Here is a 24,253-nt window from a genome sequence, read left to right on the forward strand (position 1 = left end):
AAATTCAACACTCCATGCTAAGAGAAAGGATTACATGATTATTAAAGTAAAAACTTAAGTCATAAGCAGTTACCCCAAATTCAGAATCAGTGTTAAAACACTACATCTAGATGAACTCAACAGTACATTTTAAGTCAGAGAGGTTTTCTAAAATCAAAAGAACCCAATGTAAAATAACACTGTCTTCAAGTATTATTTCGAAATCAAAATACAGATAAGTAAGTTTTAAGGAAAATCTTAAGGCATCACGGGCCACATAAACCCCGAAGCTACGGGTGCATTTCAAATGAAAATAAAACCAGGTAGTACCCAGTGGCCCAAGCATCGGGGCTGAGGGAGCAGCGACACGCACACACCTAGTATCTGGGGACAGGGATCCCTCGGAAGGCGCTCCGTGGTGCACACTCTGAGACAACCTGTTGTCGGGTCTAAGCTCTTTGTCATACGCCATCATACTCCACTCCTGGCGCCTGTTTCTGGCTTTTCTAACCTTTTTCACCTCACGGGTGGCGCCATCTATACGCTTTTGCTCCTGATGTCCAGGAAAGGAAAGAGAGCATGCCAAGACAGAAGGGAAAGGAAAACAGCTGGTTAAATGCAGTTACAACGCACAAGACCCATGCCTGATGAACAGACCAGACACATTCGCATTTCGATTACCCTAATGTTACAGAAACTCTAAAGCAGCAGGTACTCCTCTCACCCAACAGAACCGACAAAACAGAATCAACAAAAAGCTACCCTGCTACAACCGTAGGAGTTGCTTACCATTGTTTTCATTAAAGTAAAAAACTTTCACTTGAATAGGCTTGTAACTTGTTTTAAACCTAAACAAGGTCTTTCGGATCTATATTATACAGGTGAACGACCTGGAAATACCACACAGAGAAATTATTTCCCGCCACTACACAATGTTGACTGACTTCTTAACATACAATTATCTTTCAAAGAAAATAATTCAAAACATTCTGTTCCCAATTTCTAAAAGATTACGGAATAAGTGAATCCTGTACATAGTTTAACACAAAACTAAGGAAGATAAAAACTTACCTGCCCATAAAACGAGTCATTCTTCCTCTAGCCCTACTTGGCCAGAAAATGTTTCATTCAACAAATACTTAGTTTTTACACAGGTGCTTCTTGAAAGGTGAGAAGTTATTTCTATGTGTGCCTGTAAGTTTTTCCTGCCTCCTTCATAAAATTTTATGATCTTTAAGGATGAGAATCATGTGTCTTTATTTCCCACATTTCCCTCTTGTCCTATGGTATCTCAACATACTGTTTTTATACAGAATACACAATGCATGCTGGCTAAATGGTCAAATCCACAGCCAGGCAGCAAGCATGAACTTCTAGTGCTATGCCCGGGGTACTGCACCAGGCACTGACGACACAAATGGCAAACACACACACACACACACACACACACGGCATCTGCCCTTATGGAGCCTGCAGTCCATAAAAGGACACGAATAAATGTATTATAAAAGTAAATGTATTAATTTTTACAAATATATTTTTATGTTTAAGTGTGTGTGTGTGTGTCTAGTCTGGAAGTCAGGGAGGCATCCTGGAATGACTGAGGGTATTGAAAGTGTATTTAAAGTGGCATCAATTCTGCAGAGGAGTATGGGTCAGGTGCATGCCAAGTGGAGAGGACAGACTGTGCCAGGACTCTGGGGAGGAGGATGGCACTGCACTCAGAGAAATAAAAGAAGGCAAATGGTACATTGCGGTGAATGGCCCAAGATCTGAAAGGCAGGAAGACCTTGGAGGCCTTTATCCCAACAGCAATGGGAATCCATTAAAGAACGAGAAGGGAAGGCTGACGTGCTGAGAAGGCACTGGAGAAGATCTTTCTGTGTTGCGGAAAACAGATTAAAAGAGGGAAGGAAGATAGGGACGCAAGTAAGAAAGCTACTAAGTGGGTACAGGGTAAAAGAACGGCAGGTGGTCCAAGGGTGTGGTGAAGACAGAAAACTGGACCGCCTTCAGAGGCATCCAGGAGACTTTAGTCATGGATCCACAGAGGATGTGAACATGGAATTCACAGAAGATGTCACGGATCCACAGAGGATGTGAACATGGAATTCACAGAAGATGTCACGGATCCACAGAGGATGTGAACATGGAATTCACAGAAGATGTCACGGATCCACAGAGGACGTGAACATGGAATTCACAGATGATACAGAAATGGTTAATAAGCATATGAGAAGATGTAACACAGATTCAATCTTTCATCAAAAAGAAAGTAATAGCCAGGACTGGAGAAGACCTGATAAGAACATAAACTAGTTCTTCAGTCTTTTAAAGATTAGGGGCAATATAATTCTATCTTTCAAAATTTTAAATTCACATTCTCTTCAATAAGAGCAATTCAACTTCTAGAAATTTATCCTGAAGAATTATCTGCACCTAAGTACAGGGATAACCACTTCAGTATTGTAAGAGCAACAGTAATGGGTAATTTATAAAGCATTTATACTTCAGAATACTACACAACTATTAAAAAGGATGAAGTACATTTTAAATAATGCCAGTGTGCGTAAGTCATACGTAGTATAACTATGTATACACAAATACTTTGTAAAATGTTTATGCATACATTTATGACTGCTAAAATGTCTTAAAAGATGCACACCAAGCTGTTAACCGTGGCTACGTACTCTCAGGGAAGGGAGTACTATTTGAACATTTTACAACCAGCATGTATTGGGTGTGTACTTTGAAAAACCAAAGGAAAAAAGTGAGGGAGGGAGACTGAGGGAGGGAGATTTCAATGTGATTCCAATATGCATCCTGATTAAGAATCATCGTATTAAAAATAATGAATAACTATTTCCCTTACTTTTCAAAAGATGTATGCTGACAAATTCAGGGATGAAGTGTTATGATATCTGCAACTTTCTTCACCATGGTTCAGTCTCCAAATCTACCTATCAACATGCACACAGGACACACAAGCACACGCGAACCAAACATGAAAGAATATGAACAGTGATGAATCCAGGCTCTAGCTACACTGACCTACATTAAAATCCTTAGAAGCTGCCAAACCAGTTCCTCCCCCAGGATGATCTCAGGCACTGCTACTTAGAAGCCTCCTCAATTCGGAAGCACGCCGCCTCATCTGCTTCCCACCTCTCCAGCCTCCCCGTGGCACCCTCCCATTGTTGAGCTAGCCTCTGCTCCCCTCCCGTGGATCCCAGCCTGCATGACACCTCCTGAGAGAGGTCTCCCTTGACCCCTCACTGTGTGTACACAGTCACGCCACAGGTCATCTCACTCAGAGTGCTCTGTACTTTTCCTTCACCGCACTTACCAACAGTGTCATTACATGTTTAAAGCTTCATACTTGTCTAATGAGGTTTTTAATGTTTTTAAAGCATCAAACTAAAGGAAACAAAGTTCAAAAATGTGGGGTTTTTAATCCTCACATTTTCTAAACTAATTTTTCCTTCAGATTTGTCAACTGCAAACTGAACGTGATGTGGGCTTCTGAAATCCTGGGGAATAAAGAATATCTTGCCTTATTTTCTATTTCCATAGGAAGCGGACCTATATGAACATTTTGAAACTTCTCTCCCTCTTTCCGCATTTCCGAGGCTGCATGATTATTTAAGGCCTGTGTCCCTTATTATACTGTCCTCTCCATGAGGGTGGTAATCCTGTTTTTCTCTGCCACTGTTTATCCAGCATTTAGAAGGCATTCAACATCAAGTCATTATATAAGTGAATGAAAGAAACTCTTACCAGAATTTTATGTGTTTGAGGAAGGTAGAACGAGACAAAACAGCCCAGGATATAATAAGTGATTTTAAAGACACAATATTCATACATAAAAATTGTTTCTCCTTCAAGAAGAGTGACAAAAAATTAAACAGTTTTGCCAAAAGCACCATTGAGAAAAGAAACCTAGAAGGCCTTTTTTAAAAAGCAGGCACATTTTAAAGGCAGGTAAGCCCCAGCATTTTTCCCCTGTAACTAGAAAAAAGCATGAGGATTAAGACAAATATGCTTTTTAATATCTGTTCCTTTTCCACTCAAAAGATTGGAATCTTTCTTTTTTCTTCACTTGAATGCTCTGTAAAACCTAGCAACTTTTCCAAGATATATCCCAATTAAATCTCCCAAAGCCATGAGCACAAGACGACCAAGTCCTTTGCATCCCCCTTTCCCGGAACCAGTCATGGTGTCTTACAACAGCACAGTCTGCAAACTGTTCTCAGTTAAATGCTGTTTTTGATTTTCAGATTCTCCTCCAAACCAAACTGTCACTCCTACTGGGCCAACACCCTCAGTGCCTCAAAACCCTAAGGCTATCAGCTCACAAAATGCTAAGCATTTCTCCTAACTAAAGTGCTCTAATCTGTCAAGCAAACTGGATGGTCATTTTTAAATACAGCTGACGTATAAAAATATTAAAAAAACACTTGTCCTTAGAGAATTATTCCTCTCAGTGGCCTAAGTCTAATTTCTGGGTCCAAAAGGAACAATTTTCACAAATCCCTTTACCTTAGTCGAGTGGGCTTCTCCTTTGATGACTGCTTGCAATGCAGGTATTTCTCAACCTTCAGACTTGCAAGTCTCTTCCTACCCCTACCCCTTAAAGGGAAGTTCCTTTTCAGTAAATCCTATCCCCTGAACGTGCAAACCACATATGCCTCTCAATGCCATGTGAACATCTCACCAAGATTTTAATCACAGCTAGAAGGCAACCTAACAATTAAAAATGTTAAAAAGACACAAGCACATCATTGTATATGATTTGGAATACTGACTGCTTTACAAAAATTTGAGAAAGCAGGAGAGAAGTTACTAAAACATGGTAGCAAAACTAAGTTCAGGAACTACTTTTGTTAAAGCAAAGCAAGTGCTGGGGAACAAATCAGTATTTATTGAAAAATAGTATTACTGCGTTAGGCTGAATTGTCAGGATCTTTCGTGAGAAATGCAACCTCTAAAAAAACGTCAGCACTATATCCAATATCTCAACCGCTTAAATAATTTACTATTTCTAAACAAGAATCTCCTTTTAAACACTGATATGCACATTTCCCATACTGAAAGTATTTACCTTTTGACGTCTTTTCTCTTTCCTTTTGTCTTCTGTGTCCTGTAGCATTTTTTCTTTCCAGAGGTCAAAGAAATAGGAAGGATCAGTATAGAACTTCAGCCCATCCTTCTTGTCATCTCTACAAATCAATGTATTGTAAGTCAGGGAAGAAAAGACTGTTAGAGACTTTTATATGCAGGTTAATGTTCACTTGATTTGAACTCATGGGATTATAACGTCTACATGGGGCACTTAAACTATCCTACACATATTAAGTCTTTAAGTTTCCTTATTTGAAAAAATGTGAAAACATAAAACAGCAACCTGTTGTAGAATAACCTGTTGTAGGTTAAAAGTATGCTTGCAAATTTAGAATCGAGTATAGAAAATTGCTCAGAAAAAAAAAATCACAACATGGCTCATATTCAGCAATTTATAATACCTCAATTACTTCAGGAAATTTTTTGCTTATTCCAACATGGGACCATATACAGAGATGGATGGATTCTTAGAAAGTACACATTCACTTCTACACTGGAGCTTCAACATCGTTAGGATTAAAAATTAGTAAGTACTCTATCCCTTTTTCTCAATAAAGTTTGCCCAACATCTGTAAGTTCAATTAGGAAAGAAGCAAAATGTTTACGGGCATAAATGTGAGGAAAAACAGGGACGAACTATGTATTTTCAAACTGGAAGTAACCTACACAGAAGCTTTATTCACCTGTAGCCATTTCATTTTAAAGCACTGTCACAGGCAATTACTGTGGTCTGAAGAATATTTTAAGTCTTCATATAAGTAGCTCATTTATCATAAAACCAATGATGCAGCTAGCAGAGGTCCAAAGCTGTCATGTAAATCAACAGTCATGATCAAAACCATCATGATACAAAGTAAACACTGTCTTCTAGTAATGCTTCTGAAGACTACCTTCAAAGGGGGCAGAACATTTTATATTATTTCATATCAGTATTTCAATGAGCCATCCAGGAACACAGGGGAAGCAAAATCAGTTAAATGAGCACAGGAGAGTTGATGCCCAAACAGTCAAAGAAGGCTAATTGTTCAGAAGAAAGCAAAGGTCTGTCATTAAAGCCCCCACTATGCCATCTCCTGTTAAGTGTCTTACCATCAAATACCAAAGCCTGGGTGCCTATGGGGCTAATCTAGTCGCTATGTCTGAAAATCACTGAAAAGCCAGTGCAACTCACACTACACCTTAACCTTTGACTATTAATGTCCTTCCTTTCTTTTCCTAGTTTCCTAATTGATAGGCAACCTGCATGATAGATATTACATTAATAACATCATTGTGAGAAAGATAATTTGTTTCCCTAAGATACCAAGGCCTTGAATATAGGTAGAGGTCTAGAAAAAGCTGCAAAATTTAAGACGCATAAGATGTGCATTTCTTTTTCTAAAAATGGAGCCAGTACCTTAATGAAGGCGGGAACTCACTTAAGTAAGCAAATGTTAACCTTGACAAGAATATAAACAGATATGTTCTTTTTTATTATTACACTTTAAGTTCTGGGATACATGTGTAGAAAATGCAGGTTTTGTTACACAGGTATACATGTGCCATGGTGGTTTGCTGCACCCATCAACCCATCATCCACATTAGTTATTTCTCCTAATGCTGTCCCTCCCCCTTGCCCCCACCCCCCAACAGGTCCAGTGTGTGATGTTCCCCTCCCTGTGCCCTTATGTTCTCTCTGTTCAACTCCCACTTATGAGTAAGAACATAAGTATGTGGTGTTTTTCTGTTCCTGTGTTAGTTTGCTGAGAATGATGGTTTCCACCTTCATCCATGTCCCTGCAAAGGACATGACCTCATTCTCTTTTATGGCTGCATAGTATTCCATGGTGTATATGTGCCACATTTTCTTTATCCAGTCTAACGTTGATAGGCATTTGGGTTGGTTGCAAGTATGTCCTATTGTGAATAGTGCTGCAATAAACATAAGTGTGCATGTGTCTTTATAGCAGAATGCTTTATAATACTTTGGTTATATACCCAGTAATGGGATCGCTGGGTCAAATGGTATTTCTAGTTCTAGATCCCTGAGGAATCACCACACTGTCTTCCACAATGGTTGAACTAATTTGCACTCCCACCAACAGTGTAAAAGCGTTCCTATTTCTCCACATCCTCTCCAGCATCTGTTGTTTCCTATAGCTTCTAAATACTTAATTTTTCGGTCACTTAGGCTGGACGCAGTGGCTTATGCCTGTGATCCCAGCACTTTGGGAGGCCTAGGCGGGTGGATCACCTGAGGTCAGTAGTTTGAGACCAGCCTGACCAACATGGTGAAACCCCATTTCTACTAAAAATACAAAAATTAGCCGGGCTTGGTGGCACATGCCTGTAATCCCAGCTACTTGGGAGGCTGAGGCAGGAGAATCACTTGAAGCTGGGAGGTGGAGGTTGCAGTGAGCTGAGATTGTGACACTGCACTCCAGCCTGGGTGACAGAACAAGACCCCATCTCAAAAAAGAAAAAACAAAGATATGCTTTATTTTCCATAAGACTGAATACACACACACACACAGACACACACACACGAAAGTCAAATCAGTCTTCATGCAATTAAAAACTGTAACTCACTACAAATATTTTATCACGATCTAGATTAATCAATGTAAGTGGTTCACTGGGTTATCCAATTTTTTTCCTTTGGAACAGAATTTCCAGCGAGGTTTCTTAGTAACAGCAGGCGGAAAGTTTTCAGGAGCAAGCCTACATGTCATCCTGTGTTGAGGCTTCAGTGCTAAGTAAACATGAAACTGCCCCAGGAAAACGCCCGCTGAATAAATGCAAAGCTATAAATTAAAACGTTAGGATTATAATGTTATATTCACACATATCCTTAATCTTTTTAAATAAGCGTGCTAAAACCTCCAGAGAAGTCTACTTTTTCCATAACAAGGCGTGGCATCTTTCTCCTCCGCCATCACCTTCCATGTGGCCTGTTTTTCTGAGAGCCTCCCTTGTCTGTGCAGAAAGAAAGTGATGTAGTTTGAACTGCACTTTCCTAGCACAGCTGCAACAGGGTAGCTCCAAACATCTCCTTGTGGACAGTGAGAAAGGACAGGAATTCGGACCAAGAAAAATTTTATGTGCTCCCTGAGATGGGCCAAAGGGTCCCTAAGGGCAGGCCTGCTGAGAGGGCAGGAAATGGAAGTGGAGAACTTGCAGGCCCCTGGAAGGCCCTCACAGGAGAATCACCAGAGAGCTGGCCTGGGGCTGTGAGGATCACTGGCCACCACAGTCTGTGCTTGTCAGAGGCCAAAGGATGAGCTCCACAGGAGGCCACAGAGGTGGGAGAGGACACGGCACACCACGAGGGACGGAGAGACAGTGTTTGAAAGACGGATATGGGACAGGAGGCGACAGCAGGTATGGGAAGAAAGTGCTGAGCTGGGAGAAGGCAGGAGGGGTGTTTAGAAAGAGCATTTTTAGTTAGTCTCTTCATATTATTTTTTTGCGCTATTTATTTTCCATTGTTTTTCTTGGAAGTCTGGTCCTGATAACGTGTCCTACCATTTTCCAGTAACAGAAGGTTGATTTGTTGACTATATTTTCACTCTTCAAAACCCCTAACACTACAGAATATGTTTTTTCTGAATTAAATAGCAAATGTCTCTGCAGTGCTGAGACACGTATTTTGCTGCATTATAAATGAATTATGTAGTTCCTTTCAAATTGACATCAAATCTAAAAACATAACCACACACAATACTGTCAGGCAACGTACTCACTTCTACTTAAGGTAGCTACATCTAAAAGCTAAAATCAGAGCTCACGTTTCTACTGTTAAACGTATCACTATGCTGAAATACTATAACTTTAATAATTACATACCAATGAGTAGTTTCATTGTATATAATGCAATTATTATTTTCAAAGTTTGAAGCAATTCTGAATTTTAACCCAGATGAGCCATCAAGGACATTCCCACACAATGCATCAGTTTGCTCCCAGCTCTGCCCAGCTCTCCCCTCATCTCTAGGAAAGGTTCTGGCATGCATGAAGCTATACCTGTAGGGTGTCAGGATGTTCAGAGGCGGTGGCTTATCACTCTGGTTGTAAATATCAGCAACAGGATTAGGAATGCTGTTCTTTGAAACCACCTGCTGGTCTTGGACTGTGGAACTTTTGAAAGCTTTTTTCATGTTGATATCCTGTAGTGAGACTATTTAGAGAAAATCCCCCAGTTGGGTTATACAGAAATATTTTTAACTGTTTAGAAATAAGTACCACTTGACTCACAATCAAAAACACCTCCTAGAACAACCAAATAACATTTTTATTGTCCATTTAAAACCATGCTTAATAGCATGTGCATTCCTTCCCTTTCACAGATAACAGTTATCACTATGAAATAAGGTCAAATCATGATCTTTTTTTTTGTAGTAATCTAATTATTTCACTGAACCTAATATTAGAGTAACATTCTTTATTTAAATAGCACTTCTCAGAAATCACATAGGAATATAGCTATGAATGTAACAGGCATGTAAATGCACAGATTTCAATACCCTAAGGAAAACACCGTTCAAACAACATTAGTTTAAATATAATGCATGTGGGAAATACTCCTGCAAAAATTACACAAATGGAAATAACACATTAAGGTTTTCTGCAACAAACATTAAGGAAAGATGGCAAGGCTTTTCAACATGCATCTGGCCCCAAAAATTAAGTAGCCTGATCGATGATACAAAATTACACTAAGGATTCAGAAAATTGGGGCTGGGTAAAGTTCTTTCTTGTGCTTGTACAGCACATTTCATTTATTAACTCATCTGACTTTCATCAAACTCTTTGAGGTGGACACACTAGGCTATTAACCCACCTATTCAGCCACCGAAGCTGAGCTTCAGAAATGTTAAGATTCCAAAAACTCCAGCGAAAAAGTGGCAATCCCAAAATAGAATACAGACTTCCTAACTTTCAGTCAAGTATTTCTTCTACTGTAACATCCATGACCAAGAAAAGTAATAAGGTAAAAACCTTGTTTGGAAAAGGATTTTAAAGATATGACACATACTATAAAATCTCATAAAATTTAATCTACAGATTAATCTTTTCCAGGGTAAGGTTATCATAAGCATTCTAATGGCAACAGCCAACACAAAGTTGAAGAAATATGAATAGCTATTAAAAATCACTTGTGATACTAATTTAAAACGTGAATGATTGGTTTAAGATGTTAAGATTTCCTTACCTGAACAGACCAAGTAATACTTATTGTTGGAAAAGTAACAATGCTTCTATAATGGATATTCAAATCAATGTTCTACATTTTTGTTGTATTTGTAATTCACTAATCAAATTCTGGCCTTTGAAAAAGACCTGAATATGAGGTAACATATATTTTTTAAATGATGAGGGATGACTCCTGCAAATAACTACTTTAAAAAAAAAAAAAGCATTATTTTTACCAATACTACTCTATAGATATAGCGCAAAAATCAGACACTAGGATCTTTTCAAAGCAACAAGAGAAACTGTTAACTGCCATTACTTAAAGGTAAAACTAAATTTTAACCTAAATATTTTTCTCAAAATAAATACGAAGTAGTATATTTCGTACTTTTTTAGCATATTTTCTCCAGCTCAATCTCAGTCTTTCATTCAAGATACTGAAAGTAAAATTTTTAAAAAGGGATTGTTGATAGTTTCAATTTTGTTGAGACTGACAATTTCAGGGTGTATCATCAAATGACTATCAGTTAACTATACAATGCTTGTCAATATTAACATTATTTTAAAGCCTGCAGACTAAAGGCCTTCAGTAAATGCTATTTCTGAGAAGGTTAATACAATTTTTAAATCAGCAGAATCACCAGGATTTTACAGGCATCAATCCTAAGAGCACCAGGTGCTTGTGTCACACAAGGTATGTGTAATACTGTCTCGGTTGGACCATATCTCTAGAGTGGCTCTGTAATTTTTAGGTAAGAAACTATTTTAAAAATAACTATCAGTAACCTAAAATTGAGGCTTCTAATACTGACTGTATTCAAAGAAGCCTTTAAAACAAATACTATATTGGTAATTTTCTTAAAAAAGAGTATAGAGTATAAAGTAGACCAGATATGAATCTTTTCATTGTGAATTAACCCAAAGTTGTAGGTTTTTCCCCCTCACTATTCCTCTAGGAAAAGACACGATGAAATATCAGCATACCACCCCAAGGAAAAAGCAGTAATTACACTGCAATTAATTACTACCATCTTGTCAACACCACTTCTAGCTCACTGCTTTCAAGCAATTACCTACCTTCTTCCACTGTTGAATCCAGCTGGGTGACTTTGACAGCGAGGCGATCAATTCTGTCTTGAAGAGAATTTGCTCTGATGTAGAAGTTGTTAGCCTCATTAAACAACTCACCAAATATGTCCTCAGCATGTTTGCCTGTAGAATAAAATGAATGGAGAAGGCCATCTGTTAGGGAGCTGATGAAGCGGCCCTCACACATCCTCATCTGTCAACATGTGGGATTTCGTGCAAACGAGTATGAAAATAAAGTGTCACAGTCCAAGGCCTTTAGAACTTCTGAAGTTTATTAGAGATACTCTTATAAATCTGAAACTGACTCAAAGTTGTAGAATTTTAAAATATCCCAGATAGTATAGAATCTTTATTGCTATATGAGCTATCGCTCAAGTTGCTTCCCACTAATTGCAACTTAAGTTCTCATTTTTCATGCTTTAAGTGTAAATACAATCTCAGGAACCACACTTTCACTTTATTCCCCAAGATAATTCAATTATCATGTTGGCCTTTAAATCGGGGATTTTATCTCATTCACAATAAGAAACATTAGATATCTTATTTGTGCCTAACACTTTCCAATGGCATTAAATTCTTCCAATTAGTATCTTGAAATCTAGGTATATAGTGCTGACTCAGGTACTCTCTATAAGCCAAGATTTTGAATTCTGAGTTAACTTTTTCTGCATGGCTCATTTCTACATTCCTCTGAGTGCTAGATGTAACTCCCACTTTTCTTAAAATGTAACATTTCTGAAAATTTAGCAAGCAAGATAAGAATCATTACCTGCTTACACTGAATTTCCAAATCCTAACACCATTACTTTATCCATTCAACAAATATTAAATAGCTGCCTACTCTGAGTGGGTAAGACACCTCACCTTAACTTTTCTGAAAGAGATACCTACCATTTCTTTTTATTTTTATTTTCTATCGGTTTATCACTCAAATGAGAAAGAGAACCTGAACCTCCCAGGAAGAAAACTTTACATTAGAGTTAAGAATAACCCTAAAGTTCTCGTGGTGCTTTACAGTTTATATGTTGCTTTCACAGCCACTTTCTGTACCCTTTGCTATAATCCATGAGACCGTGAACTCTGCCTGTGTGATGTCTCCTGCATACACCTGTTCAATGAGTAAGTGAGTCCGGGAGGTAAACAGGAAGTTAATGTTTTCATTCTCTGGCTGACTAAACAGAGGATCAGAAAGGTGACCTGTCCAATCCCATGGCTAGTACATAGCAGAAATAGATGAAACAAAAATATGGTCTTCTAACTTTTAGTTCTCTGCTTTTATCACATAGCTCCCTGGACTCCCTTGGCTGCAATCTTCATGAATTATTTCATGCCATGAAACACTCCATAATTTCTTATCTACTTAATGAAATGGACTAAAATATTTTACTGCTTAAATGGTTACACCTAGACACTGAGGATGAATTCCTACGAGTTTAAAATTAGTATAATTTCATAGATTCTGTGTAACTGTTTTAACAAGAAGAATTTCTCTTAGAAAATAAGAATAAATCAATAAACATGTACCCCATCCCCCACCAAAAAAGGAGAGAAAAATCCAGATTTCAGCCTTCAGCTAAGCAATAAATTGCTTCTCTTAAAGCTCAATATCCACAGCATGGTATTCTGTGTTCACTCAATATTCTGTCGAAAGTTTCATTCCCATAATATGCAAAATGGTTCCACAAAGACAAAAAAATAAAGCCTTCACACAAACTATATACATTTTAACATACTATAACTAGCTGTGGCATCCAGAATTAATGCTCATTTACTGCTTTATGAACTCTTTCCTGAGCTCCAGCCTTGTTATCTAATTAGCTACTGAGCATCTCCATGTTGATGTCTGTTAAGATTCTCAAATCCTGTATAAGCTGAAATATAATTCCTTTTCACCTTACCTCAAACTTGCATCCCCATGTTGAAAAGCACCCACCACCCAAAATGAAGCCCAAGCCAGAAATGGTGTCACTGTGACAGCTCCCTCTCTCTATGGCTATCTCAACACCAAGTATTGTCCCTTCTACACCCACCGCCATCTTGCCCCAGACCCTCGTTTCTCTCCTGAATTACATCAATAGCTTTTAGATTCACCTCCCACCCCCGAACCCACGCATCGCACTGCTGCCAAATGATCTAACAGGAAGAACTGACTATGTCATTTCTATTTAAATTCTTTACTGTTCCCTGTCATTTCAAGATAAAATCTAATAAGCCCCTCAGTATGACAGAGAAGGCCCTGTGCACCACACTTCATTTCTTTTCCCAGTTTTTAAAAAATAATTTCAACTTTTACCTTAGATTCAGAGGGTACATGTACAGGTTTGTTACATGGGAAAACTGAGTGACCCTGCAGTTTGGGGAATGAATGATCCCATACCCAGGTAGTGAACATAGTATCCAAGAGACAGTTTGTCGGCCCTTGCCCCACTCTCTCTCTCCTCATCCAGTAGTCCCCAGTGTCTACTGTTCCCGTTTTTATGTCTATGTGTACCCAATACTTAGCTCCCACTTATAAGTGGGAACATGGAGTATTTGGTTTTCCGTTCCCGTGTTAATTCTCTTACAATAATGGCCTCCAGCTGCATCCATGTTGATGCAAAAGACATGACCTCATTCTTTATTATGGCTGTGTAGTATCCCATGATATACCACATTTTCTTTATCCAGTCCACCACTGATAGGTACTCAGGTGGATTCAATGTCTTTCTTACTGCAAAGAGCACTGTGAGGAACATACAAGTGCATGTGTCTTCTTGGTAAAATGATCCATTTTCCTTTGGGTCTATGCCCAGTAATGGAATTGCTGGACGGAATGGTACTTCTATTTTACGTTCTCCTTTCCACAGTGGCTGAACTAATTTACATTCCCACCGTGTTTACAGTAAGTAAGCATTCCCTTTTTTCTGCAGCATTGTCAACATCTGTTATTTTTGACTTTTTAATAGTAGTCTTTCTAACCGGCCACACCTCGTTTCTGCCCTCGCCTGGTGCTCCAGCCAGAATGCACTACTTGCAGTCCCACACTTCTCCCACTTCCTCACACTCTGTCTGTGCTTCTGCACAGCTGCTCTGCTCCCTCTGCCTCATGCATGAGCACCCCCTTACTCACAGTAATAGCTGACACTCCTGAGCACTCACAGGGGCGGACCAAAGCCTAAGTGTTTTACCTACCATTGCTCTTCTTACAAATCTGCCATGATTTCAATCATTGTAACAGTTTTAAGAATGACTGAAATCCACTTCACTACCACCTCTCATACCCATTAGGATGCCACTATTTAAAAAACAAAAACAAAAATGCAGAAAACTGTTGGTAAGAATGTGGAGAAATTAGAACCCTGTGCACTGCTGGTGAGAATGTAAAATGGAACCACTGCTGTGGAAAACTGTGTGGTGGTCCCCCCAAAATTAAACATACGACCCAGCAACTCTACTTGAGTATATACCCATAAAGAAGTGCAAGCAAGGACTGAAGAGACGTTTGCATACCTATGTGCACAGAAGCATTATTCATAGCAGCAGAGGTGGAAGAACCTGAGTTTCCATCAGTGTATGAATGGACAAACAAAACGTAGTAGACACATACAATGGAATATTATTCAGCCTTTAAAGGAAGGAAATTCTGCCACATACTACAACATGGGTGAACCTTGGGGATGACAATAGGCTAAGCAAAATAAACCAGTCACAAAAAGACAAATGCTGTACAATTCCACTTATATGAGGCATCTGAAGTAGTCCATTTCGTAGACAGTAGAATGGTGGTTGCCAGAGGTCAGAGGAGGAGGGAAATGGGGAGTTAATGAGTGCAGAGTTTTACTTCTGCAAGATGACAACATTCTGGAGATCCGCTGCACAACCGTGTACACACAGTGGTTAACACTACTTGCTACAGTTTGGATGCTGGCTGCCTCCAAATCTCATACTGAAATGTGATCCCCAGTGTTGGAGGTGGGACGTTATGGAATTTGTTTGGATCACGGGGGAGGATCCCTCATGAATAGACTAATGCCCTCCCTGAGTGAGCGAGTTTTACTCTAGCAGTTCCTGTGAGAGCTAGCTGTTAAAAAGAGCCTGGCAGCACCTCCGCTCCTTGTTTCCTCTCTCTCCATGTGACCTCTGCACACACAGCTCGCCTTCACCTTCCTTCATCAGTGGAAACCTTCTGAGGCCTCACCAGAAGCAGATGCTGGTGCCATGCTTCCTGTACAGCCTGCAGAATCATCACCTAAATAAACTTTTCTTTATAAGTTACCCAGCCTCAGGTATTCCTTTATAGCAACACACAAAGACGCTACTGGACTGTACACTTAAAAACGGTTCAGGTAAATTTAATGTTATGTAAATTGTATCACAATTTTTTTAAAAAAACCTGGAGAAGAAAATCATAAAAATCTAGAATTCTGCACTGAAAAAGCCCTCCCTCTTCCCCTGCTCCTCACCCTATACTCTTTCTCTTCCCTTCACAGCAAAGCTTCCCCGGAGTACTCCATGCCGCTCTGTCCTCACCCCTTTCCCCATTCTGCCCAACCCCATGCCAGTCCTGTCTTTGCCCTATCACTCTATGAAAGGGCTGACCCAACTCGGCAGACTATCTCTCCCTGCTAAGCCAAGGGCCAGTTCCCAGGTCTCATCCATCCGGCCTCTCGTGGCACGGCCCAGTGCTGACCATGATGCCCAGGCCAGGCCTGCCTGCCAAGAGCCTGCAGGTGCCCTCCCGCCTCACGGGCCCTCCACTCCCTCTGCTGCTTCCTCCCTCCCCAGACTCAAAACTCTGCAGGAGCCCAGAGCTCAAGGTCTTGGCTTTTTCTTTTTCTTTAACAAAAGTTCTTTTTGCTACAAAAACAAAAAACAAACAAAAAAACTAATTACTTCTGCTTCTAAACCTACTGTTTCAATATTTCCAAAAGCTCCACTTTTAAAAATTACTGACACAGAAAAAAAGATCTGTGTTAAATATTCCAACCTCTTCTCTTTTCCATCAACATTCACTTAGGCATCTCATCCGGCCTAATGGCTGTAAACACTTCCTCTATGCTGACGATTCCTAAATTTCTACCTCCAGATGGACCTCTTCCTGAGATCCTGACGCATGTATCAAGCTCCTTACTGACAGCACCACTGGGTGTCTAATAACTGAACATATAACCTGGCCGGAATGGAGTCCACATATCCCTTCATAAGCCTGCTCCTCTCCTGTCTTCCCCTGTTGGAAGAGCCAGCTCCATTCTTCCTGTTGCTCCAGTCCCAGACTTTAGGATCATCCTTTCCATCTCTCATTCACTCACACTCCACACTGGCTCTCCAGCAAACTGTCACACACATCCATTTTCAGAATACATCCGGGGTCTGACTGCTCTGCACCACCTGCCCTGATCCTACCCTGCACCAAGGCATAATCACCACTTGCCTCAACCTCCCTAACTGCCAAGGGATTGGTCTTCCAGCAACCTTGTCTCCATCCATGCCCCTGCTCAGAACACTCTCAACCAAGCAGCCCCAGCCATCTTGTCCAAACCAGCCTCAGATCCTGTTGCTCCTCTGAGTGTTCAAATCCATTCCATGCCTTACCAATTCACTCAGAATAAAAGTTAAAGGCCAGATGACCACTTATAAGCTCCTACACAACCTAGCTCCGTTCACCTTTGGGCCTCATCTCCTATTAACCTCTCCCTTGTATGTCTCACTCCAACTACCCTGGCTTCCTCACTGTTTCTCAGATGTGCCAAGCATCCCCCTTCTCCCGAGTTCTTTGCATTTCCAGTTCCTTCTGCGTAGACCACTTCTGCTCTAGAGACTACCTGGTTTGCTCCCTCACTTCATCCAGCTCTAGACCCAAATGTCACCTTCTAAGTGAGGATTTCCTAGCGGCCCTGGCTAAATGCCATCACCTCATCACACATGTGATCACACACCCCTCTTATCCCTGCTCTGCTGTATTTTCCTGCTTAGCATTAATCACCAAGTAATAAATTATGCACTTGTATGTATTCATCTTGTTTCTTGTCTGTCTCCCATCACTAGAACATGTGATCCACAAAGACAAGGATTCCCCTTAGCTCTGTGTACTGCTTTATCAGTCTCCAATGTCTACAGCATGCCTGGCTTATAGTAGGTACTCAGACAAGATTTCAGAATAAGTGAATAAAAACACAAGAACTGAGTCCTGGCTAACTCAGGATGTAGACTGGACTCTGTAAGAGCATTTGCCCCCCTCTGTGCTCCACAATGCCCTGAGCTGACCTGGATCACAGGACTCGTCAGAGAACTCTAATCTGGCCTTCATTCATCTAAGCTCTAGGAGAGCTGGAGCTCTGCCTTTCACCTCTGCACTGCTTGTTTTCAGCCAGTGCTCAACAACTATCAGCTGAATGAAAAACACATGATCTATGCCAGTGTTTCTTGCTAACAAGCACAAAGCCAACAAATGCTTCCTGCTCAAGGAAGGCTGGGCAATGAGGAGCTAAAGGATTAAACATATTTCTATGCCTTGGGGTGTCTCAAAGCCATTAATAAGCTAATGTGCACTGGCAATCTGCAAGAGAAGCATCTCACATATCATGTCCTTATAGTGACTGGGCCTGGAAACACCTAATAACATCTTTCAAAACTACTGTTTTATAGAATCCATTTGGTGAAATGCTGTGTGATTTGTAGATGAACACCATGTTCCGAATGCTTCATATTCAAGTCTATCAGTTCTTTATTTCTCAATGTCTGACATAGTCACAAAATGAAACCAATTTTTGTGTTTCTGCTTGACCATTCACAGTTTACAATAAATTGATATATACACACATACTCCAGTGCAACTTAAAAGCTCCCATCCCATCCCCTTCGGCTGTACAGAAAACTAATTAATAGGGACAGCATATACACCAAGAATATGGGAATGTACACCACAGCCTCTTGCAAAAGTGACAGCAATATTCTCAAAGCACAGCAACTACTGTTGAGAACACCACCATGTACTCTCAGCTCAATGCTGTGCAAGCAGAAAAGGACAGGCAACATTTGCCTCTATGTCCGATGCCTAACCTATGTGAAAAACATGCAACTGATACTACATTTCCACTCAGAAGTTCTCAATTTATAAAGGGACATAAAATTTAAAGACTTGCATAATTAATATTTTGCCAGCTGCTGAAAGCTGACAAGTGTCTGAAGAGAAAAAAATGGAAGGAGCTATATTTTCTGATGAATAAGAATAAAGTGTTATAATTACAGCCTTCAGTTTTGCAAACAGCAAATGATTTGAAAAACTGAATTCTACTCACTCTTTCAATGGCAAGTCCATTAATAGCTAAACTAATTCTGAATTATGGACCACATTGAGGTAAATGCAATTTATTCATTCTTTGTTGACAAAGGTTCCACTTCTGGACTTATTAGTACCATATGAACTCATGTCCAAGTACATCAGGTTGAGATAAATGCCTCTGTCAACTAAAGAAAAATCAGGCTTTTGAAGAATTAAAGTTAGCTTTATTTGTAAGTCTTACTGAGGAATGTAACCCGGGAGAGGCTTCTCAGGAGTTAAGACTATTTTAAAGTAGTATTTTGGCCCACAGTTTATATATAAGTGATAGTGGCCCTGCCTGTGTCTAGCAGGTACATCAAATGTGTTTAGAAGTTATATTAAATACTTTTGCACCAACCTAATAGAAGTTACAACAGAGTAAAATGTGAGGATACATCTGGCTATAGATGATAAAAGCGAAATCATTAGACATTATCTTCTGCAGAGGAAAAGACAAGGGCTAGGATTACTGATTCACCTTTTCTGGAAAATGCAGTGATTTAGGCAGGGGATGCGGGAACCTGCGCTCTACCCCGTGTATCATCTTTAGGGCATTCTTCCAGAAGGCTGCTCTCAGTCCTTGAGTCAGGCACTTTGTGAAGTTTTGTTGACAAGGGATTTTGTGAAATTCTGCTGGCAAGCCGAGAGAATGAGCAAAGGGCTCCCAAGTTCCCCCTTCTGGTCATAATTCCACCCTCTGGTTGTATCTACAAGAGCAGCAGTGATTGTATTATGTAGTCGGGAAGGCTCTTTTCTAGGGAAGTCCACAGTCTTTAGTCACAGTTGTCACAGTCGTAAGGAATGAGTATCGGGTTTGGTGTGTATACTTGTCTATGATTAGAAAACACGTTTTGGACTGTATTTTTTTTTTAATTCATATGATCTCGTTTTTAGCTTGATGTCATCTTTTTCTGTACCTAATATATTTTAATGGGACTATTACAAGGAACTATAGATTATATATGGTAGTATTTATTTAAAATAAATTGAATAATTTAAATAGTATAAAAGTGAGTCATAGATCGGAGAAAACGTAACTAACAAAACTGGGATATATTTGTATACTAACTGCACTTTTAAATTAAAAATTTTTATGGAAGTACTGATGATTAGTTTTTGTTTGGGTTAGAATAAGAGTTTTTTTTTTATTTCTTGGTGTTGGGAAGGTTTATTACCAGGAAGTCATGTTTCTTGGGGAAAAATAACTTTGTTATTTATTGTAGGCTGGCCAGATTGTCAGTAATATAGGGTTGGTCATGACATGAAATTATATGTTATTTTTTGAACAACGAATTATTTTGAGTAACTAGGTGACAATTATTTTGGCCTTAGCCACTGATACATAGTTTCTAAATTCTGGAGAGTTTTAGGTAAAGAGAATTTAGGTACAGAGAGTTTTAGGTAAAGAGAGTTTAGGTAAAGAGAAAGGTAAATGTTTTAATTTGTTTACGAAACTATACTCAGTTGTTTAAAGACATGAATAGCTTAAAAAAATCTTTTCTTACTTTGGAAAACGAAGTATAAAGAAAATCACTAATATTCTGACTTTGTCTCACACCTCTAAATTGCCAAAGCATAAAAACTGTACATGGATTTTTCAGCTGTATTTAAAAGTGAAGATTTACTGGAAACAACCAAGTTATCTTGTATGAGTCCTTCCTGGGGAACAAAAGAGCAGTCATAACTAGAGCTTTCATAAATTTCAGCACACACACTAGCACCTAGATCTCGGTTTGTCTAGATTTTGGCTTTCTGTTCTCCACTAAAAGGAATCAGGTTTCTTGAGAAAATGACTCCAGGGCGGAGGGTAGAAAACCACATGAGCCTAGAATGCACTGCTGTGCTAGAAAGAGTCAAGTGCTCAAAGGACTTGACTTCCGAGATTGGTGGGGAGATGTCAAAAGGACACAGAAGCCTGTCTGAAAGGGCTCCCACCAGCCAAATGTAGAAAAATGTAAGGATCAAAATAAGTCAATGGATTATAAACCACAGAATAAAATAATCCACCAGTCCATACTGATATAAATGAGCAAGTAAATAAATAGGAAAATAAGTGAAAGCATTTGCAGCAGAATGCTAACTAACTAATGTTGAAGAAATTATGGCATGACAAAAAAAATCATCATTCTGCAACCACCACAGCAACTGTTTCCGTCAAGGGTCATCAGTGGATGCTGAGACTAGTGGGTTCAAAGAAGGATGGGACACAGAACATTTATACAGTCTCAAAGTGTCTCCCCATATGATACTTTGTAATTACATAGGGAAAAAAATCTCTGCACTACAGAAACTTCGGGTAATCAATCCACTGATGAAAGTCAGTGTCACCAGCTATGGCACCAGCAGACACACGCGCTTCCTAATGAAACGCACAGGGGAGGACACGTCATCACCGTGGGGCGTTTCTGTCAATGTCCTGAATCTAGTCGCGAGGAAAGATCGGAAAATCCAGACCAAGGGACATTCCAAAACATAAATGCTGCTTCCCTTCTAAAGCGTCAAGGTCATACAAGTCACAGAAAGACTGAGGAACTATTTCAGATTAAAGGAAACAAAAAAAGAGATCTTTTTAATATATATGCATACATGCATATGTATGGGGGGAAGTGGAAAGGAGGTCTGAGAAAAAGAAGAAATGTAAAACAAAACCTGGGAAATCTGGGTAAAAGCTTACGGAAATTATTTGTACTGTTTTTGATCTTTTTAAAGTCTAAAATCATTTCAAAACAAAAAGTTAAGAAAGAAACTTCATTATAGTATCTGTAATGTCAGTTCCTATTGAATTCCATAAAATAACAAGTTATAATATTGGGCTTAAAGGTTTTTTCCCTCTTTTTTAAACCTATTTTTTCTCCTATAAAAGCAATACATGCTTATTGTAAGAAATACAGAAAATACAGGAAAGTAAACAGTAGGAAAAATGACCCAAAGTCCAATTAAAGACTCTACTGCTACCATTCTGATTATAAAACACATGCTCATGATAGAAAATTTGAAAAATTCAGAAAAATTAAAAGAAACGTCAACCGTAACTACAATTAACTTTTAAAATACTCCTTTACAATATTCTTTCTAAGCATTTGAAGAACTAACAGACACTGATTATTAAGCGTATTCATTTTTTCAGCAAATATTCAAGCATCCACTGTGTATCAGGCCTTGTCCTTGTTGCTTGAAGAAACACACTTGTGGACACAGCCCCTGTTCTCATGAAGGGTATATTATGGTTGAGGAAAACAGACAATAAACAAGCAATGTGACTGGTGAAAATAAGCACTACGGGGAAAATAAAGCTGTATTTTTTTATAGAGAACAGAGTGGAAGGAAGTGGGTGGTGGTATTTCAGTGGTCACAAAAGGCCTCTTTGATAAGATGGTATCAACTGACTGAAGAGGGGGAAGATGAGTATCTAGGACAAGAACCTTCCAGGCAGAAGACAAATATGTGCTTGATGTATATGAGCAACATCAAGGAGGCCAGTGTGGCTAAAGCCCAGTGAGCGATGGGGAAAAGGGCAGAAGAAGAGGACAGAGAAACACATGCCCTTCCCTTTGTGTTGGGGCGGGGGTCGAGGGGAGTGACTGGAAATCCGACAGAAGGCGAGAGGCATACTGACTTGGATCGGAATAGTGACATCGGGGCAGCTAACAGGCATACAGATTTGTTATACATTTTGAAGATGACTGACCTCATCCATTATTGGACTGGATGTCTCTGATATGAAAGAAAGAAGATAATCAAAAGCACTGTAAGAGGACAGCTTCCACTTGCTAAAACAGATGAGGGATGGCTGGAAAAGAGAGAAAGAAATCGCAAGTGCAGTTTTAGACATGTGGGATTAGAGATACCTATTAGAAATCCAAGTGAAGATATTGAGTGGGCAGTTGTATAGTTGTATGTAAGTCTGAAACTAGGAGACAGGTCAGAACTGAAGACATACATTTGAACATGATCAGCATAAAGATGTTATTTTGAGCCATGGGACCTGATGAGGTCACTTAGTAAATGAGAACAGGCAGAGAAGAGCCAAGTGGGGAAGCACTGACGAGACAAAGAACAGCTTGTGAGGTAGGAAAAAGACCAGGGTGGGGCGGTAGACCACTGCGCAGGTGAAGAGAGTTTCTCCAGAGGAGGCAGCTATCTGTGAGTCACATGCTAGCAACAGATGAAGTAACAAGGCAGCCTGGCCACCGGATTTTAGCAGTATGCAAGTCACTGGTCATGTCAATGAGCAGTTTCAAAAGCATGAGTGTGACAAAATCTCAATGGGGACAACAGACAATGTGGGATATAGAGTATGAATACATCCTTCAAGGAATCTTGCTGTGGGAGCAAGAAATGGATGACAGAGAGAGGATGATTTGAAATGTACTCAAATTGAGAGATTTCTTTACATATTTATACTTGATGAGAATGACACAGAAAGAAGGGGAAAAGAAAATACAGAGAAGACAGAAGGTGCATGTAGCCTGGAAGGAGCCTCAGAGTATGGAATCCAGTGCTCAGCTGGAGGAGACGGCTTGGATAGGGGCAGGAACAGCCTGTCCATTTAAGGGAGGGTAAGCAGGACACATGGGTACAGGGCCTATCAGCGTGCAATGTGTCAGAGGGAGATCTTTACTTCTCTGACTGCTTTTCTTTTACCAGTGAAATAAGCACAGTCATCAGCAGAGTGGGGAGGTACGAGGTGGAAAGACATGAAATAGGCAACTAAGAGCACAAAAACTAACACAGAGATCACAACGGGAGTGCAGAGCAACAGCAAGGGCCCACCTGAGGCATGGGCTCATGATTTTACACCCTTCTACTTTTCTAACATAACCATTTAAAGCTACAAATCTTTCTCTACACACTTATCCCACAAATACACTGGTATTTTGTGTTCATTACCACATGGTTAGAAATCGTTTCTAATTTCCCTTTTGAGTTTTTCTTTGACCCGAGGATTATTTTCTAAATACTGTTTGATTTTCCAATATTTGAGAATTATCTAAAAAGATTATAATTATCCCATTATCATCACCCTCTGTATATTAATCTTTTTAAACTTACTATTTTATGGCCTATCAGATGTCCCGTTTTGGTATATGTTTCATGGGAAATTAAAAGAACGTGTATTCCACAACTTGGGAGTTAGGTATACAAAGATGAATTAAGTCAGATTGGCTGGTATGTATATTGTTCAAACCCCCTATATCCTTACAGATTTTCTGTCCACTTGTTCTTTCAATTACTGAGGGGTACTTGTTAAAATCTCTGATTATGATTTTGAGTTTGCCTACCTCGCCCCTCAGTTCTATTTTTATTCCATGTAGTTTGCAGCCCTCTTATCAGGTACATATACATTTACAGCTCTGTGTTCTTGACTCTTTTATCACCATTAAAGGTCCTGGCTTATCTGTTTTATAGTCTACTTTATCTAACATTCACAAAACCATATCTTATTATCTTGCATTTGCAGGGCATATTTTTTCATTAACTTTCTTTAAATCAGTGTCTTCATCCTCAAAATGCAAGTATTTTAGTCTCACTTTTTAATTTAGCCTGATAATCTCTGTCTTTTAAGAGAAAGTTTAAAATGTCATCTGACTG

The 24,253-nt window shown here is 39.5% G+C and overlaps 1 protein-coding gene across 1 annotated transcript in view; it reads right to left on the bottom strand.

The window, feature by feature from the left end:
- Positions 1 to 24,253, bottom strand: part of WASF3 (WAS protein family, member 3) — a 77,709-nt gene that overhangs the window by 11,794 nt on the left and 41,662 nt on the right. Inside the window, exons 4-7 of the mRNA XM_011958509.1 lie at positions 11,350 to 11,484; positions 9,103 to 9,256; positions 5,081 to 5,198; positions 357 to 532 (exon numbers count right to left, since the gene is read on the bottom strand). Of these exons, the coding sequence (XP_011813899.1) occupies positions 357 to 532; positions 5,081 to 5,198; positions 9,103 to 9,256; positions 11,350 to 11,484 (583 nt within the window). The remainder of the gene's footprint in view (positions 1 to 356; positions 533 to 5,080; positions 5,199 to 9,102; positions 9,257 to 11,349; positions 11,485 to 24,253) is intronic.

The sequence above is a fragment of the Colobus angolensis genome, unplaced genomic scaffold (genome assembly GCF_000951035.1).
Source record: "Colobus angolensis palliatus isolate OR3802 unplaced genomic scaffold, Cang.pa_1.0 Scaffold113, whole genome shotgun sequence".
NCBI lineage: Eukaryota > Metazoa > Chordata > Mammalia > Primates > Cercopithecidae > Colobus > Colobus angolensis.